Source organism: Heloderma suspectum, chromosome 1 (genome assembly GCF_057233095.1).
Source record: "Heloderma suspectum isolate Gila_16-S chromosome 1, 16-S_ref, whole genome shotgun sequence".
Taxonomy (NCBI): domain Eukaryota; kingdom Metazoa; phylum Chordata; class Lepidosauria; order Squamata; family Helodermatidae; genus Heloderma; species Heloderma suspectum.
The window spans coordinates 399,917,990-399,937,312 of record NC_139458.1 but is presented as its reverse complement, the minus strand read 5'-3'; the positions used below and the strand labels follow the sequence as shown (position 1 = coordinate 399,937,312).

At 42.1% G+C, this 19,323-nt stretch overlaps 1 protein-coding gene across 1 annotated transcript in view; it reads right to left on the bottom strand.

The window, feature by feature from the left end:
- Positions 1-19,323, bottom strand: part of USH2A (usherin) — an 809,138-nt gene that overhangs the window by 106,033 nt on the left and 683,782 nt on the right. Inside the window, exons 60-61 of the mRNA XM_084828794.1 lie at positions 17,792-17,954; positions 6,769-7,123 (exon numbers count right to left, since the gene is read on the bottom strand). Coding sequence (XP_084684920.1) covers positions 6,769-7,123; positions 17,792-17,954 — 518 coding nt within the window. The remainder of the gene's footprint in view (positions 1-6,768; positions 7,124-17,791; positions 17,955-19,323) is intronic.

Below are 19,323 nucleotides of genomic sequence, written 5' to 3'. Positions count from 1 at the left end.
ATTTAACCGATTTAATAAAGGACAGAACTCAATGCTCGCTCCATACTTTAAGTCTTTAGCATGGAAGCTTGTACAAGAGAATAACGAATGGTGTAACCCATGAGAGAGCTTCAGTTGAGATGCTTTTGGAGATGGAGGGAGCAATCCTATGGCCGCTAGACAGTGGCTAGATGGCCATAGGATATGCTGTTTTCCGGAAACCAACCTCAGAGCCCATGCTTCGAGGTCAGTTCTTGCAAAACTGATCTCCCCCCACATCTGCGTTGCCTCAGAGGCAGTGCGGAGAAGCCCCATCCTCCGCGCTTGGAAGAGGAGCGCGGAGCAGCTGAAAAGGGGCAGGTTGGGGGTGTTCCAGGGCAGGGAGAGAGAATCTGCCTGTACGACATATCCTATGTGTCGTACAGCAACCGCTTCTCCTGCTCGCCCCCCCCCCACGCCTAGACAGCCAAAAACGGCTGACTAGCAGAAAAAGCAGGGCAGGAGAGTCATGGAGGGAATGATCCCCCTGGTGCTTCTCCTGCCTTGCTTTGGATAGGCAGTCGCCTCCGAGTTTGGAGGCGGCCGCCTATCTAGATAGGATTGCGCCCCAAATGATTTAGCCTACTACCCTCGTAAGCTGTATTTTAAAGGGGCATAAGTTTAATCATTGGGATGCTAGCTCCTTCAATAAAATTAGATTTTAATTAAAATGCCTCATTCACAAATGTGCAGCTAAGGGTGTGTCAGCAATTTCACAGGCCAAATGTATTTCCACAGAGTACAGAGATTTCCACAAAACAAGATGTCTACATTTCAGCCTCTTGTGGAACTAAACACATACACTCGACATTGTTCATATATAGACTCAGTACTAGTTAGGTCACTAATTAAAACGGAAATAAAATTTCATCTAAAACAACAAAATTTAATGTGATTTTGGAGGCTTGTCTCAGGAATTCTGAAGGAAGCTCAAAAAGGGTTGATATAATTAGAACTTTTGCTAATTGTGCTATGGACAACATCTGATGTCAACCTACGTTAGCACTGAATTTTGCCCAAAGCAAAAATTAAAATAGATTTGGAAGTACTTGCTAGAGCAAAACCTCTGAAGAATTTCAAGAAAGTTAAAAGCGTTCTGATATGACTGGTAACATTTTTGAGACAGGGTTCATACATTCCTGACACAATCTCTATAATGACATTGTAGCATGGACTCTGCAGGAAGTACCGATTATTCCCATCTGCTGTGCAAACAAGTTGAGTAGCAGCATGGGTGTATGGATTATATGTGCTAAATCAGCACATCCTATCTCTAAACAAAGCGTCATCCAATGTACGCAACATTACACTTGGGGCAATAACGAACTCCTTTAATATAAATTAATTTAAACCTTGCGTAAATGGAAACAAAATCATGGAGAGATCTTGCCCTGAAAAGGCAAATGTTAACAACTAACATATGTTTCGTAATTAAAAATTAAAGAAATTTAAAATAAACATAGAACATACAGAAAAATACACCAGTGCTATGTTAACCATATTCTGTCTATATGCGTATATTTCTGATGTTTTTCCAGTTCAGGTTTTCTAGGGTGATGTTTCTCCTGTGCCAAGAAAATACTAATTTAAAAGGTGTTAAAATGTTGATGCTAAAGAAACATACTGTGGCAACATTATTTAAAAAGCCATTTTGGTGCATTTTATTGCCCTCAATGCAACCATCTTGGATATTTTCTGTTGTTGTTGGCATGGTGTGGAAGACAGTTCAATGCATGACTGGAGAGATTAATTCTGAAGCTCAGCAACATGCTGAACAGTACTTGAAAATGATTTTGAAAAAAACTAGAAACTGAACATTTGTTGATTCCAGCCATCATTTAACCTTATAGAAAAGATGCTTAAAGTGTTGCAAGACAGCATTAGATTGCTTCTGAGATTTGGTGGGAAACAATACACTTCCTTTGGTGCAAATAATTATGGGGAAATTTTAGATATTTCATGTGCACATATACTATGAAGTAGAGAAGGCATCGAGGGAATCAGAGATACATGCAATCCTGGCATTTCTTTGCTTATTAAACAGCTAAAGAATTGTACATACTTGTCAACATTTCAAAGATTTGAAAGATAGATTCAGGTTACAATCCTAAACACACTTACTAAGGAGAAGGCTCCATTGAAGAAGTGGGACTTACTTCTGAATAGACATGCATAAGATGCTTGTCGCTCTTGACAACCTCTTGCCTCTAATACTTCTCTCATGATAAAAGTTTAAAAAAATGCTCACAAGAATATGAAATTCAGATAATTTTAATATATATGATATTTAGATCATATGTATAATATTACAATGTATATTGTGGCTCTTTAAGGCTAAAGACTAAAGACCAGAGAGCTTCGGCTATGGGGTGGTATAGAAATGCAACAATAAATAAATAAATAAGTATTAGATTATATTAGAATAGAAGTTTTCTTATTATTGTGTGCTGGGCAATACTAGGCTAGTTGATCCCAGGGGTAGTTTTCAGAATGCTGGCACTTTTCATGCCACCACTTTAAATTAAGATGCAGCAGTAACAGACAGATTACTCCCTAGTAGGACCTGCTGTGTGCCTTACCTAGAAACCCACCTTCAGAAAATATTGTGGCCTGTATCCAGGACACCATTTCACTATTCACGTTTTCAACACAACACCACTCTAATGCCATCTTTGATGACATTATCATTGTTAGAATAGCAAATTAACAATAAAGTCACACCACTGTACCTTATCCTCAGTTTTGCCATTTCCAACATATGGTAATAGTATCAATCTAATTCCAGATTACTTTTTAAAATTATTTTTAAGCTACAATATATGACAGCCAGGTGTTAGTCTTGGTAAAAGCGTCTCCCCCCGCCCCTTTTTCCGGTACTTGATTTATTTCTGATTCTGGAGAGTTATGAGGCAAATCTCCCTAATTACTAAACATAAATCATAGGCGTCAGCTAATGTTAATTTTGCTATCATGCTTCAACCAGCATGCACTTCAAATGTGGAAAGAAAGAAAAAATATTTCAGGGGTGAAAAATATCCGATTTTGCTATGATCTCATTTAATTTTAGACTTTTGAAGTTTAAATGTATTTACGAGGACATAAATTCTATTATGCTGAATGGAACGTACTTCTGGGTAAACACACTTGGGATTGAGCTGATCTGTAGTTCACATGCAGATGGTTAACTAACTTTCCCTCATGGAGGACGGGTGAAGTGCCAGATGACTGGAGGAGGGTTAATGTCCCTATCTTCAAAAAGGGTAAAAAGGAGGAACTTGGGAACGACAGACCAGTCAGTCTGACATCATAGAATAATCATAGGGTTGGAAGGGGCCTACAAGACCATCAAGTCCAACCCCCTGCTCAATGCAGGAAGCCTGATTCCCAGGCGGTCTCCCATCCTAGTACTAACCAGGGATCCCTGGGAAAATTCTGGAGCAGATGATAAAGCAATCAGTCTGTAAGCACCTTAAAAACAATGCAGTGATTACTCAAAGCCAACATGGATTTATCAAGAACAAATCCTGCCAGATGAAACTGATCTCATTTTTTAATCAGGTAAACTCCCTTGTGGACTGTGGGAATGCTGTGGCCATAATATACCTCGACTTCAGCAAAGCTTTTGACAAAGTGCCCCATGATATCCTGATGAGCAAACTAGCTCAAAGTGGGCTAGATGAAACAACTATCACGTGGATCCACAGTACACTATTATGTGTGTGTGTATGTGTGTGTGGGGAGATTCTCTCTCAATCCAGCTGTTTCCCTGGTATGTTTATTCCTCATTGTGTCCATTCCCTGAGCATGTGCAGAGTATGCTTTTTCTTCAAACAAAGAGAAGCTTGCTCATCTTTCCCTTCATGCTGCATTTGTACAAGTGTGACTGCTTCAGAAAGAACTTTCCATTATACTGTCTCTCTTTCATGAGTTTCATAACAGAAGTATGGTGTAGTGGATAGAGGCCAGCCCAAAGTCACCCAGTGAGATAACTAACAGGAGGTTTGATCATGAGCTGGATGTGGAAATACAAAGCTGAGCTGGGGGCAAGTGGAGTGCTGATATGTGTAGGAGTAAGTCGCATTGAACTCAATAAGACTTACTTCTGAGTAGACATGCACAGAGTTGGTTCTCCTCTCCATTTTAGCCTCACAATGTCAACACCAATGCTGGATGTGGAAATATAAAGCTTAACAGGGAGAATAATATACCTCATGCAGGGCTCCAGGACCGGCATGGTCGTTTTAAAAGGTTTTTTCTTTCTCTAAAACAGTGTTGCTTTAAACAAAGTGCATCGCTCAGGCACACCTAGGACAGCCTTATTTTGGGAAGCCCCTAGGAGGAGGAAGTGTTTTGGCTGAAAGTAAACAGAGACGGAGGATTTCAATTTAAAAAGAACACCCACAAACAAGGCGGTGAGCACAATTGATTTTTTAAAAAAACTTACGTATTTATTATCGGAACACACTACACTGCATTTTTATTTACGAAAATTCTGCAACTCTTAGCGGACGATGAAAACAAAGCCGCATGACTGCTGGCTCCGTAGGACCTTGTGGTGCCATTCCTCAGAGGATTCCGTGGCATGGACTAAAGGGAATTCAATCCCATTTCAGTCCATGGCGGAATTCTCTGACATCCCTAAGCTCATAAACTGAATATGAGCCAACAATGTGATGTGGCTGCAAAGAAGGCAAATGCTATTTTGGGCTGCATTAATAGAAGCATAGCTTCCAAATACCGGGAAGTACTAGTTCCCCTCTACTCTGCACTGGTTAGGCCTCATCTGAACTGTGTCCAGTTCTGGGCACCACACTTTAAGAAGGATGCAGGTAAGCTAGAGAGGGTTCAGAGGAGGGCAACAAGGATGATCAGAGGACTGGAAACAAAGCCCTGTGAAGAGAGGCTGAAAGAACTGGTCATGTTTAGCCTTGAGAAGAGAAGACTGAGAGGAGATATGATAGTGCTCTTCAAGTACCTGAAAGGTTGTCACAGAGAGGAAGGCCAGGATCTCTTCTCGATCATCCCAGAATGCAAGACACGGAATAATGGGCTCAAGTTCCAGGAAGCCAGATTCCAGCTGAACATCAGGAAAAACGTCCTGACTGTTAGAGCAATACGACAATGGAACCAATTCCCTAGGGAGGTGGTGGGCTCTCCCACACTGGAGGCATTCAAGATGAGGCTGGACAGCCATCTGTCAGGGATGCTCTGACTTGGATTCCTGCATTGAGCAGGGAGTTGGACTCGATGATCTTGTAGGCCCCTTCCAACCCTACTATTCTATGATTCTATGAATCATCCATTATAAGCGTACATGAGCAATTAGGCAATTCACAATGTATATATTTTAGAACTTCCAACATTTAATCTATTAATTGGTTAGATCAATTGATTAAAACATTTTGATAGACTTAATTGCTTCCAATTAACCAGCAGTAGATTTAATTTTTAATAAAAGTACTTAGAAAACTATAGCCCAGTTCAGGCTTTATTAGCTGAATAGGGAGGAAGGAGCAGGGCTGGCCACACTTCCCACCTTCAACATCCTCACATATGCTGGCTCCATCCCAACCTTCATATGTTGAGCAAAAAGGTCTGAAGCAGATTCTTTGTGTGTTCAGTTGAATGTGATTGGAATTCTCTCTGCGATTGGGAACCTGGCACTGCTAGTTCTTGATCTCAGGGAGGATTCTTGATGTTTTCAGCCAAACATGCTTAACATTCCCTTTCAGGTCTTCCTGCTCAGTGTGGGAAACTTGGGGTGGGGCTGGCACAGATGTAGATTCTGGGGGCTGGGCTAGCATGTGCAGCCCTCTTTTCCCTGTATGGCAGGTATGGAAAATCTGTGGCCTTCAGATGTTGTTGGACTACAACTCCCATCATCCTTGACCATTGGCACATGGTAGCTGGGGCTAGGGATTGATGAATGACTGATATTCAAGATAGCTAGGATTCTCCAAACATCATCTCCCTGCTCATCTTGTGCCCAATTCCTGTTCGCATTTGCAGTCACTGGTTGCTTTTTGCAAATGGGAAATTTGAGCAAATCGAGCTGTGATTGAATGGGAGATATGCATAAATCTCCCCTAATTTGCACAAATTTTCTTCGCAGACTAAAGCAGGGCTGATTCAGTCTATTGAGGACATTTGCACCAATCAAACTGGGAATAAGGAATGAGACAAACGTGAGCATGTGTTCAACAATGAGCAAATGTTTTAGATAGACACGTGCTCACGCTCACGGAGCTTTGAATGGGGCATGCTCACATGTTTTTGCGAGAAAAAATGAAATTCTCATAGATCCCTTCCTTGGGCTGAGGAAAGTTGGAGTCCAACATGTTGGAGGGCCACAGGTTCCCCACGCCTGCTTTATGGGTTCAGGTAATAACACCTGAATAGGGCTTATCAGTTGCAGGAAACTGGGTGGAAAGCACCATCTTAAAAGAGGCATTCTCCCATCTTTTAAGATTATGCCTGCTACAACAACCATGTGTGTCTGCTAAAAACAAAGAAAGTATGCTTTTGGCTTCAGAATGATTTTTTTTTTTTTACTCATGTATGCATTTAATTGATCAATTAACTAAAACTCATACAATTAAACAGCCAAGATTTCTTTAAAAAGCTGACGGCCGTAGTATGTATTTTTAAACCATAACTGGGGTCAGAAAGAGAAACCATGCATTTCAAAAACTGATTCCTTACACCAGTCAGAACAAGCTTGCAAATATTGGTTGATTATCTAACACTTACTGGTACAGTTAGTGCAGTAACAGCTGGAGTGTTAAACGTTGGGTCACTCTGCCTCTCTTGATAGACGACACGATATTGAGAAATAGCACCATTAGGAGAAGTAGGGCTGGTCCAATTCAGAAGCACTGAGTAAGCACTTACAGCTTGGGCCCAAGGAGCTTTCATGCCCTGAGGTGGAGCTTCCTGAGTTTGTGTTGAAGACCACAGACTATCCACAGAACCCTTGGAATTCTGAGCCCTGATGTGGTATTCATACTCAGTGAATGGCTGAAGAACATCTGTAGCATCAATAAATTCTAAAGCACCTTCAGACCAGATGAATACAAGCCGTTTCTCTTGAGTGCCCACAAGACGCCTGAAAGTTACACAAAAATTATCTGTAAGTAACTTGAGAGTAACTAACTTACACACTGATAAGAGGTCATTTGATACTGAAGTACAAACTTCACAATCACTGTTACCTAGTACTGTATAGTGTTTATCATTAGCATTGCACAGAAGGAAGTGTTCTTTGTTTCCAAGTCATCAGACTATTTCATGACAGTCTCCTCCACCCCCGCAATTTTAAAGAAGTAAAAATTTAAGAACATAAGAAGAGCCCTGCTGGATCAGACCAAGGGTCCATCTAGTCCAGCATTCTGTTCACACAGTGGCCAACCTGCTGTCGACTGGGAAACCACAAGCAGGACACGAGAGCAATTGTCAGGGTTGGACTGGAGCCCAGAGAGCCCCAAAGCAGTTCTAATTCTGAGGAAGAGTTCCACAGTTTAATTATGCGTTGTGTGAAGAAGTACTTCCTTTTATCAGTCCTGAATCTCTCACCAATGAGCTTCATGGGTTCTAGGACCATGAGAGAGGGAGAAAAATGTCTCCTAATCCACATTCTCCACACCATGCATAATTTTGTACACCTCTATCATGTCTCCCCTTACCTTAGTTTAAAAGGAGGAAGTTATCATTGTAAGATTCTTTTTGTAACAGCAACAGTGAAAATTCTTAAAATATTATAAAAAGGCCTGAACAGCTATGTGAGAACCGTTTTGATATTTTACACACTAGTCTTATCTAGGTGATGGTTTTACAAACGGGATAAAGCCTTTGATGCCCAAATATTTAGCCTAGGTCAGATTACCAAATTCTCTTTTTGGTTCTATAACAAATGATTCACTAATAAGAATTTATCCAAGTAATCATGCCCCAATGGCAATTTCCACTTAGCATTGTTATCCCTCACGGAAATAGCATGCTTTTCAGCCAATAGACTTGGATAGGGTGGGGAAGGATCATCTTAATCTGTTGATTAGGTACACAGCCTTGATTCCTCCCTCTACTCTGCTCCCCAAATTTAAATCTGTTGCCAAGTTGTGTCATTTCTCCCCATAGCAACACTGCACAAATCCATCCATCCTTTCAGCTAAAATTGCTTCATGCTCTCGTCTTGATCCTTGACTATTGCAACCTTATTGTCTTTGGCCACCTAGAGATGTAAATTTTCCAGAAATTTTGAAGCCATGGGGAAAACCATTTTTCCTGTTTTTTCCCCAGAGGAAACCCAGAAATTGGGGTGGGGGGAAAACTGAAACATATGCAGTATTACCATTCTCGTCAAACTGAGACTTACTTTACTGCTTTAACAACTTAAAATGCATATTTTATGACTCAGTTAGCATATACAATTGCACCATTTGGCATATTTGTGAAATTCACAAAGCAATTTTATTTATTTATTTTGCATAAATAACAACTGTAAATGTATTGTATAAAATAATCTTCTGAAAGGTCTATGGCATAGAGTACATAGTGACAGAGATCAAAGACAAATGAGATCTTGTGTAGCATAGTTGCTAAGAAAGAGACTATACAATGAATTGGGAAGTCTGGTATGAATCTGACCTTTGCCATGAACACAGTAAGTCCCTCCACCCCCACTCTCAAACTCAGTCCCATATTTGCACTGTGGGGATAATAAGAGTGACTTATCTTATAGGGTTGTTGAAGAGTTTCAAGAAGGTAATTACATGAAGTACTTACTCAAAGGTGCTATATAAATGCTAGATATTATTATGACAAATGTATGATAGACATTTCCAGCCAAGAGCGGCTTTCCTGATGAAGACGATAGCCTTCAGTGAAAAATACAATTGCTCTTGAGAAACTGGCAATTCACTTCCAGAAAGAGTTGCAAAATCAATCAGTGGCAATAAAATCAAGTCTGGTATACGGGGGAATATGATTAGTGAAAGGTTTATGGAGTTGAGAAATGGATGCAGATACTTTCCTTTCTTTTAACTGAGATTCAAGATTCTTAGTAACTTAAAGCATATTTTCCCTTGTGCCAACCACCAAATCCATAACTTACATTATCTGCCACTTGCAATGCCAAATACATTACATTTGCTGGGCTGGAATTGGGTGGCATACCGGGCAGGTATCATCAGTGATGATGGCTACCCTATATGAACAATGGTCATTTTCTTTGGCAGGTCAAAATCTTTACTTTTTGTAGAATTCAATTAGTTTTTGTATCAATTATTATATGCAGGTATATTTTAAAAATCACACAGACTGTGTTCATTTTTAAATCCCAGTAATTAAAGTTGTTGGTAAAAGTTGACTTTGACTTTTGCGTGCATGAAGTGTCCATGTACAGGGGTGGGCACACTGATTCAGACATTAATGTAATAAACAAAACACATAGAGTAAATTTGTATTATCTGATGTGGGAAGGAAATCCTTGGGAGACAGGACACATGTGCATAAGAACAAGTTCAAACCGTGTCCATGCCTTGTTGATGGTTTATATGTACAAATATGCCATTACAGATTAATCAGCCCTGTCAGAACTTCCATAAAACTTGATGTCATCTCAAACACAATACGTTTCAATGGAAAAAGTCCACACACTGAATGGGGCAACATCGAGTGTTGGGTAAATGAGTAACCAAGAGATGAATATTTAAGTGATGCACATTTATGTGTGAACAAGCCCTTAATTTCTTGCTTATGTCTACAGTGTTGTATATACATAAACAATCTAACCTTTTTTATTATTAAATCTTAAGTTAAGTCAGATCTCCACAGCATATGGACAATCATTGTCAGGATCTTAGGGTCCCACTGTGCCAAACCTGCCTGCCCTCAGGCCTCAGCTATGGAGGGGAGGTGGTTAACACCACCTTAAACCTCCTCCTCCATTCTGTGGTCTACTGCTAGTACACATAGAGCCACCAGGTAAGACTCCTCATCACTCCCCAAGCCAGATCCTTAAAGTTAGTGGTGTAAAGCTGTACATGTTCCCAGAGACCTCAGCCTCACAAAGACATCTGAATACCAGAGAAGCATCAATGCAGTGGCTGTTTAAGCTCCCTCATAAATCAGTCGCATCGTGGAGACTAGGAACATTATTTTAAGCTTTTAAGAGGGGAGATAAGATGCGAAAGCCCACATGGCAAAATGTTTTCCGCTTGCCAGAAAACATATATACTTGTGCTTTTTCTAGTGCAAAATTTTGTGTGAAGCCTGGACCTCTGTTCCTTGGGTGCCCCATTTGCACCCTGCATAGGGTGTGAGGGGAGGAGAGCAGCCCTATGTTCTGTCCTGTAGTGAGGCTCACAGCCCCAGACTGTTGTGCAGCAGTCTGAGAGTAACCTAAAGCCAATCAGCAGTGCTGGTTGGTTTTCAGGGGCAAAGCTTCCAGGGGTGGACCTAGGAGGGAGAGTTCTCTCTCTACTCCATTTCTGGGGCATATAAAGGAGCCCTATATAGGGAGCCAGCCATTGCTGTCCCAAAGTGTATGGTATTTCACATTACTATGCACTTGGCTTAGTCTCTGTGATTGATGGGGCTGGGGAAGAATTTTACCCACCTACGCAGTTGGGCTTGTTGCAATGGGAGTTGTGGGGTTTTTTGGCCTTCCTTATAGCAACACCTGTGATTATAATGTTAGATTATTTTATGTTATTTTTTTTCATAACCACTTGGTCAGAAGTACTGGAAGCACTGTGCCAAATCCATGTTGGGAGATGTGGGGAGTTGTGGGACCTACTTTCCAAAAGGGGAGACCCCATAAAGGATCCTGGGGTGGACTACAAGTCCCCAGCCTAGGGCAAGGTCTGGCATGGCTGCCACACACCCAGATGGTGTGTTGAGCCCCTGTGATCATTACATGCCATGCCGCCCCCCCCCCGTCTCTCCCAACTTTGCCCCCCAACCATTAGGCTTCGGCAGAGAATTGGCCAGGAATTCGGCTGCCCAATTATTGGTTTTAGGCCCTATCCCACACAAAAGCTATGCAAGCTGTAGCCAATAAAAGGTTGCAGCCAATTTCACCCAAACCTGACTATGCATGGTTATTGTGTCCTCTGCTTTGCTGCAGGCAGAAATACCCTCCTAGTGAGTTATAAAAATAACTTAATTGCAGAAAAGTGAAAAAAATCAGTGCTGCAAACCTCTTTTTAATGCTCAATAGTTTGGTTTGCACTGCACAGCATCTCAATTAGCTACAATAGCTGTTTGTTGGATTCACAAATTAGTGTTTAGCAACACAGAAAATCTGTGATAAACAGATAGTGTTTAGTAACATAAGAAATCTGTGATAAAGAGCTTCTCTACATGAATAGATCAAATATGCCACCAACCATAAGCAGTTCTACAAGCAAAGCTGAACACTGTAGTTTGGTTAAAGTGTTTAGATCTTATTACCACTGAATATTTAATGAAAGAAACTTATGGTTAGGTAAATGGTTCCATCTGTAGTGCTAAAGAGAGGGAATATTATGTAAGAATAAACTTTGAGCAGAAGTGGCTGAACAGGCTCTAATCATTTCAATAGCCTGAAGATGTTGAATTCAACTGCTCATTTAAGTGGAAGCTTTTCTCCCATAGAGTGAGCAGCATAAGAGAAAGATGACATTTTTAGGAACTGTTAACTGCTACTGAATCTGCATATTATGGTTTGCTGCCTTCACTCATGTTGAGATGTTCTGATAGCTATTTTTGTCATGGCAAGATGTACAGCCAGTAACATAGCCAGAATAGTTTACATATTTATTCTGATAGCTGGAGAGCTAGAAACTTACTTTTGATTTTAAAACTGAAGATATAATTCTGTGGATTGTGTGTGTGTGTGTGTGTGGGGGGGGGGAGGATGCCTAGTTGTGACGAGGGAAGCTTTTGCTTAATTCTCAAGCTGTAGTCTTTTCACATGACAATTGCATCATGATGGGAGATACTGCCAGGTCCATTTCTATCCACAGACTTCCTCTATTCTCCAAGTCCAAGTCCATTCTGAACTGGCTCCATACAGACTTTTGTTTAACAGAAATTAATCAACATGGATTTGGGGGTGTATTTTTTAATGCATAATTTTGCGTAATCTTTTCAAACTGTACACATTTTTTGTATGCATCCACTCATTGTTTGTGCGCATTTTGAAACATACTCATTTTTTCTTTTCGCACTTTTCAAGTGTGTGCATTTCGGTGGATACATTTCTTCTGTTCTATGGAATGCATTGCTAGTCTGGAAATGTATAGATTTCTGAGCACGAAATGTATAGATTTCTGATCACGAAATGTATCTGGTCTGTTTCCGGGTGATGTAGATTGGCAAAATTAGTTTTAAAAATCCGACATAGCAGATTCTTCACACAGCCCTACAACCATGCACACAGTGAATGCATGTGTTTGGGGTGGGGGGGCCCCACTCTACCCCGATGTCTGTGCATTCAGTGAAAACTCCTAATAGAATCTAAGTGCATATAGTTGTACAGCTCTGTGTACAATCAGGGAACTAGAATATTTTTAGAGTTCCAGTCAAATGGAACCTACTCCAATACATGTACATAAAGCTTATTTTATAAGCTTGATTCACACCTTCAGGTAAAAGCTGGGAGCAAGGATAGCCAACACTATCCTTAATCCAACCCCCCTCCCAAATGTGGAAAAGGATCAAAGGAGTTCTGGGTGATGGCTTCAATAATAATCAGAGATAGTTCTTAATTCTGTCCACATGGCTCTCCATACTTTCCCCCCGTTTTCTGCAACCCTCTTGAACCTCATGCATTCCATTCCCACCTTCTACCCATTCAGTGTCTGATTTAATTCTACAAAGTCTTACAAATAGATTTCTACAACATGGTAAAAATGTTACAAATATGATAAAGAAAAGCAAATCAAGTAAATATATTCATAAAAGGGCAAAGACCTTTTGATTTCTCAGACTTTTAATTGTTAAAAGTTACATTGCCGATCTTATTGCTGCCAGTTTTTTAACGGAGGTTGGATGCTTTTTAATTTCATTACCTGTTATCTTTGTTTTATTCTTATAAATAAAAATATGAATACACACACAATACACACACATATGTGGAGCATATATATACTAAAGAGTGGCACAGAGGTAATAAGTAAATAAATATTGCTGCCACCATGATTTTGCTTTAATAAAGACTTTAGTTTTTTCTAACAAAGGTTTGAAATTGGTGGTAGGGAGAGGCATGTCAGGAAGGTTAGCAGAGAACTCTAAACCCTTGCAAATATACATCCTTCAGTTTTAATGAAAAGCTGCCTACTCACTTGCGGGTTAAATAAATTTAGTTTGGTGTATAAACGACAGCAAGGCGGTGGCAGCAAATGATGAAAAAGAAATTACATACCATAACATCCTCTAGAAATACTGCAGGCTTCTTGCTATAACAGTCTAAGGCTATGCGTGGGTATCGCATGAAAAAAGAACTGCATGCTTACATCCCATTTCTGTCCTTACATATTTCTGATTTTTTTCACAGCTATCTGAGAAAGATGTGATATTGTTGTTGTCTAAGCACATTTAAACTTCAGCTGAAATAACTGCCAAGTGATTCATGCCTATGTAGGTGAATATAACGATTGTATCTGAAGCCCCAGTGCGCCATTTTCATTTCACTTTAAATAAAAAACAAAATGTATCTATGTCAGTCAGTGCCCTTCCGCTGTACTCAGAGGTATCAAACAGGCTACAATTATGATTGTGAAGTGATTGTGTCACATTGGAGGAAGGTTTATTGCTTTCGAGTCTGCTAGGCAGTAACACATTCTGTTTCATATTACTCTTTATATCATTGTTTGGCTGTGACTAGAATAATCAAATTCCATCAAATGCTGTCAAATTCAATTTACAGTATTTTCCACTTTCTGCATTATATTTCCTGTTTTCCCTTTCTCTGGCTGCTGTGGAATTGCAGCTGTAATCATCAGCTTTATTTACAAAACCAGCAGAGTGAAGCCATATCTTGGACTATAAGAGATATTTTATTTCCCTTTATACAGAGTAGGGGCTTGATGTATTTGGTCATACAATTAGCACAGAAAAGGAGAAAATGTTCCAAGAGAACAGGCATTTTGGACACTACTAGAAGCCTTCAGCCAAAGAACTGTCCGGTTAGTTCAACTACATTTATTCATTTTTAGACCCACCACTATCATCCGCTGCTTCTTGGCCTTAGAGTTGTTAGGGTCACAATTCTGCAGTGTTGGTAGAAATTAGAGCTGCAAATGGCCTCTTGAAATTCTCCACCTTACTCGTAAAGATGGCGGAGAAATAGGGATGTACAAAATCCCTACCTGGCTCCGTGCTGGTCAATCCGCGGTGGGGGGGAGGCGTTCCGTCCCTCCCCCCAGAATCCTCTGCGGCAGCTCCGCGGATCCACCAGCTGGAGCCGGCCGCAGCCAGAGTTCCGGCCACTGCCGGAGTTCCAGCCGCTGCCGGGCTGGTGCGGCCGCAAATGGTGGCCGTCATAGTGGTCGTCATTTGCATCCTTGCAGTAAGCTGTGATAGGCTATGTAAGTATTTACGTAGCCTATCACGGCAAAAGGCAGCCATGCAAATGGCAGCTGCTACGCCATTTGTGCCCCTGCTCTTTGCTGTGATAGGCTACGTAAGTATTTACATAGCCTATCATGGCTTACTGCAAGGATGCAAATGGCAGCCGCTATGACAGCCGCCATTTGCGGCCGCAGCAGCCTGGCAGCAGCAGGGAGACCAGCCGCCTCCGCAGGATCCACTGCCAGGTACGTTCCATCCCAGGGGGATTCCGCAGATGGCGGGGTGGGGGAGGCCGTTCCACCACGGATTCCAGGGGGCTGGATCTGGAGTCCGTGGCGGAATTCTCTGACATCCCTATGGAGAAATCCACCACGGACTCCAGTGAGGCTGGATTCTTTATGTAGCCTATCACCGAAAAGCGCAGGGATGCAAATGGCATCGGCTATGCCGGACGCCATTTGCGTCCGCAGCCCTGCAGCGGAAGCAAGTCCAGCTGCGACAGGCCCGGCCGGTGGCTCTGTGGACTTGCCAGGGAGTGGAGCCGGCTGGGGAGGATTCCAGGGGGAGGGATGGATCGCCTCCCCCGCTGTAGACGCCCCCAGCGGACCGGTGAGAATGTTTTGTACACCCCTACTTACTTGCAGGCAGAGATATTTGGGAGAAAATTTCACCAAATTTTTCCAGGGGAAGTAGAAATTCTCAACCGTTTCTCCCAGGTAGGGCTCCCTGTTGGCAGGGCTTGTAACACAGCTTCTTTTTTGGGCGGGGGGGTTTCATGCTGCAGCAGCATCAACTGCCTTGGCAGGCTGGCTCCATTTTGTATCCACCACAATGCAAATCGGAACAGTGCTGTGTCTAGCTCCAGGGATGAGGCTGAGTTAGTGCTCTGCCAAAATCTGTCCTCCAATTTCCTAAAAGTTTTCTCCCCCCATGAAAGAGGTTTCCATTGTTTTGCCTAATTCAGGATATTTTATAATTTAGTTTTGTGGTGATTTTGAGCTTACCTAATCGCAGCCAGCCTCCCAGGCTGCCTGCAAGTCCTGATCTGAAAAAGCCCTAAGGGAGGAATTACCTCATGATGCCTTAGACGGCACTTTAATTGAACTGCAGGAGGGTGACGAGGTTACAGGCAGCCAGAGAGATGACTGTACAGAATGAAAGGACACTTGTGCTCACTCTTCGACCACCTCCTAAGTAAGGCAAGCCCAAGAAACCCAAACCCAACCCTTGAGAATTTATTCCCCATTAAATTTCTTTTCAAAAGCAATTTCTCTTCTATCAAATTGCATGAGAATGGCTGAAAATGATGTGGCAGAAATTTTTGGCACAGCATTAGTACAAATCACAACTGGCCAAATTCCCTGATCAGGGGTAGACCCTAGGCCAGCCTTCCTGAACCTGGTGCCCTCCTGATGTATTAGACTACAACTCCCAGTATCCCCCAGCCAGCCATGCTCTAGAACTAGCAACTCCTAGCAACCTCTTGAATCCTCTTTCCTTTGCCTGTCCACAACATTCCTACCATTTGTTTATAGACTTCTGTCTCTTGAACCATATTTGTAGGTTTGCTCCAGCCTTCACCGAATTTGCTCCAGCTTTCCTTCACTCCTCTTGTCCTTAACTCCATGGATCTAACATACATCACTTTCTCTGGTCCCTAGTTTTCAGGCTACTGCCTACTTTGTCCTACCTCCTTTCTCCACCCTGTTCTTTACCAGTCCCACTCTTTCTTTCTTCCTCCTCCCATAGAACACAACTCATCCATATCTTAAGCACTGTGACATTTCTTCATAGTCCCCGCTCTACCCTCTAATTACCTGTTTCCTCTATCATTTTTCTGAAACTTCATTCTTCACATATTTTCCCTTCAACTGCTTTTCCTCTGGTCTTATTACTTATTTTGCACCCTTCCTTCAGCTTCATTGCCTCTGGGATTCCTGGCCTTTGGTACCCAAGATTTTCAAGACTTTTCCCCAATCCTCAGCTATCCACTGTATGTGGCTTTAAACCCAGCCAAAGAGACAACTTACAGGGTTCTTTGACTTCTTTCCCACTTATTCAACTATGTTACACTGTAATTTTGTCAAAGCTGTTTTACAGGCGCTGGAGGCATAGGATATCCAAAGCAGGGTAAGAGGAGGTTGGCTCCCCACTGGGGGGGGAACATGTGCAGGATGTTTTTGATTTTTGTTCCTAGTTGTAGGCTCTTGCACTTGTTAGATGCCACATGAAAGAATTGCTGACCATAATGAATGGTGTGAAGGGAGACAATGCGCAAAAAGCACACACACCCTACTGCAAGAAAGGAAAGCTGGAAAAGTTCTGATGTCAACTTGAAATGCTTTGGATCTCAGCATCTATGCTAATAATATGTTGCACATTAGTTAAGACTATTTCCACCCACCTACATTTATTAGTGACGCTAGCCTAAGGCTAAATGAGATTTCATTTAAATGCTCCTTTTGCATTGTCCTGTGTCCAAAAACCTCAGCTGCATTGTCAAGGCTCAAAACAGCTGTGAAAATGTTAAAATATTCTTCCCACATGCCTCACCAAAAGTTTACCATCCTGGGAGCCCAGCAGCATTGGTTTGGGTATTACCCATAATAATATCGTGCAAACTCACGTGGGAAGAGAATTTAAACATTTCTGGAGCTGAATGGTGAGGGGGCTATAGGGATGTACAAAACCATTTACCTGTTTCATAAGTGGCATCTGCAGTCGGGGGGGGGGAGGCGCTCCGTACCTCCCCCCGGAATCCTCCGTGGCCAGCTCTGCTCTGCGGCGACTCCATGGAGCCATCGGCTGGGTGCATCCACAGCTGGACATCCGGCTGTGGCAGGTCTGCGGAAGCAAATGGTGGCCAGCATAGTGACCGCCATTTGCGTCCCTTCACTGAGCCATGATAGGCTATGTAAATATTTACGTAGCCTATCATGGCAAAGAGCAGGGATGCAAATGGCAGCCGGTGTAGTGGCCGCCATTTGCGGCCGCTGCCGGAGCCGCAGCCAGGTAGGCTCCGTTCCGGGGTGCTTCTGCGGGGTGGTGGGGCGGGTTGCTCCATTCCGCCACGGATTCTGGGGGGCTGAATTCACTGGAATTTGGCCTCCCTGGGATCCGTGGTGGAATTCTCTGACATCCCTAGGGGGCTACAATATTCTGTAAAATTAACCTTTGAACCTGGTTCAGAAAAATGAGAGAGAGGTATAATAAGAACTACCTGTAAACAAAGTAGTTTCTAATCATTCCATTGGGTTTCCTGGGTGGTGACCATTTCACCTGTATAGATGCTGATCCAGTGGCTGTAATGACAGGTGAGCTCAAATCCTTAGGAGGAGCTTCAGCGGTCCTTGCGTATGTTCGTTCACCAGCTCCACAGTCAACTAGGAAAAAACCAAAAGGATTGAGTTTTTCCTCAACCAATGCAAAATGCCTTTTTAATTGTCAGTTGACCAAGAAGCAACAACACGCATGTCTTAATTCAAAGGTACAATGCAATTTAATTGATAATAGTGTAAGTATTTCATTAGAAATGGTAGCTACTAGCACAAACAAATGAAGGACCAGTTTGGACATACATTTCCCACTCTGCTAATCCATAATTTAGCAAGTCAGTAATTAATGTTAGGTTTGCCCCTTGCTTCCTCACTTCTTGCACCAACGTAAGTGTGCCGATCCTGATTAATGTAATGCAGGGATGGGCGACATGCGACATGCGGGCTGCATATGCCCGCCCCTTTTGCGGCCCCTTTTTGCCACCTCAGCAGTTTGCCACTAAATTTTGGTGGCAAGCCAGAATTTTCCTTTAAAATAGGGGGCTGTTTTGAAGGTATTTTTACCTGCTGCCACATTGATGAATTTCAGTGGCAAATCTGGCAGCAGCGGGGCAAGGGTGCAGCCACCAGTAGGGTCTGAGGCAGGAGGCAATGTGGCTCCCCAACCCCTGGAAGTTGTCCATCCCTGGTGTAAAGTATAGCTCCCCATTATCTCCATTCAAAATGTAGTTGAAGATCTTGGATAGTAAACTGACACTAAACCACAGTTCCACATTTTGAGCATGACGGGGAACTGTAGTTTAAGCTAACCAGGTGTCCGAAGGGAGAAGGCAAGGCAAGGGGAAAGGGAGGTGTACAGGATCCCAATTGTCATTTCCAGTTTGCTAATCTATGGTTTAGCAAACTGGAAAAATGTATGTCCAAACTGGGCCAAAGGGCCTTTGCAATCTTTTAATACACACGAATTTCATATTCCTGACTTATTTTTAAGTCTTGTCTCTGTAGCAATGCATAAACTATTTTCTGTTCTTCCACATTCCCTTTTAGGATTCAGACAAAGGCTGAAGGACACAAAAATGGCAAAGAAAACAGTGCAGGATACTTTCTATGGAGTTCCACCATTGTAACCGCTCCACCCATGCTAGCAGATCCCTTTATATCAGGTTTCATACATTCCTTGTAATCCTAAATAAGAGAGCAATATCCCCCTGCTTTATATGAATAATAAAAAAGAGAGAGATAAACTGCTGATGTAACATCATTGAGAATGGATTTTATCTGATGTGTGCTTCTAGGACAATTTTAAAACACGCTGTTTTATGCTTTTCATAATGCATTTGATAAAAAAGACTAACATTCCCCAAATAACGATCTAAATTTTCCTTTTAAATATTCATGACATAATATGGAGAAATGTAAAATGCACCACTCAGTGCCAGGCTTTGCTTTTACTAGGTAAACATTTCAGTTCAATTTT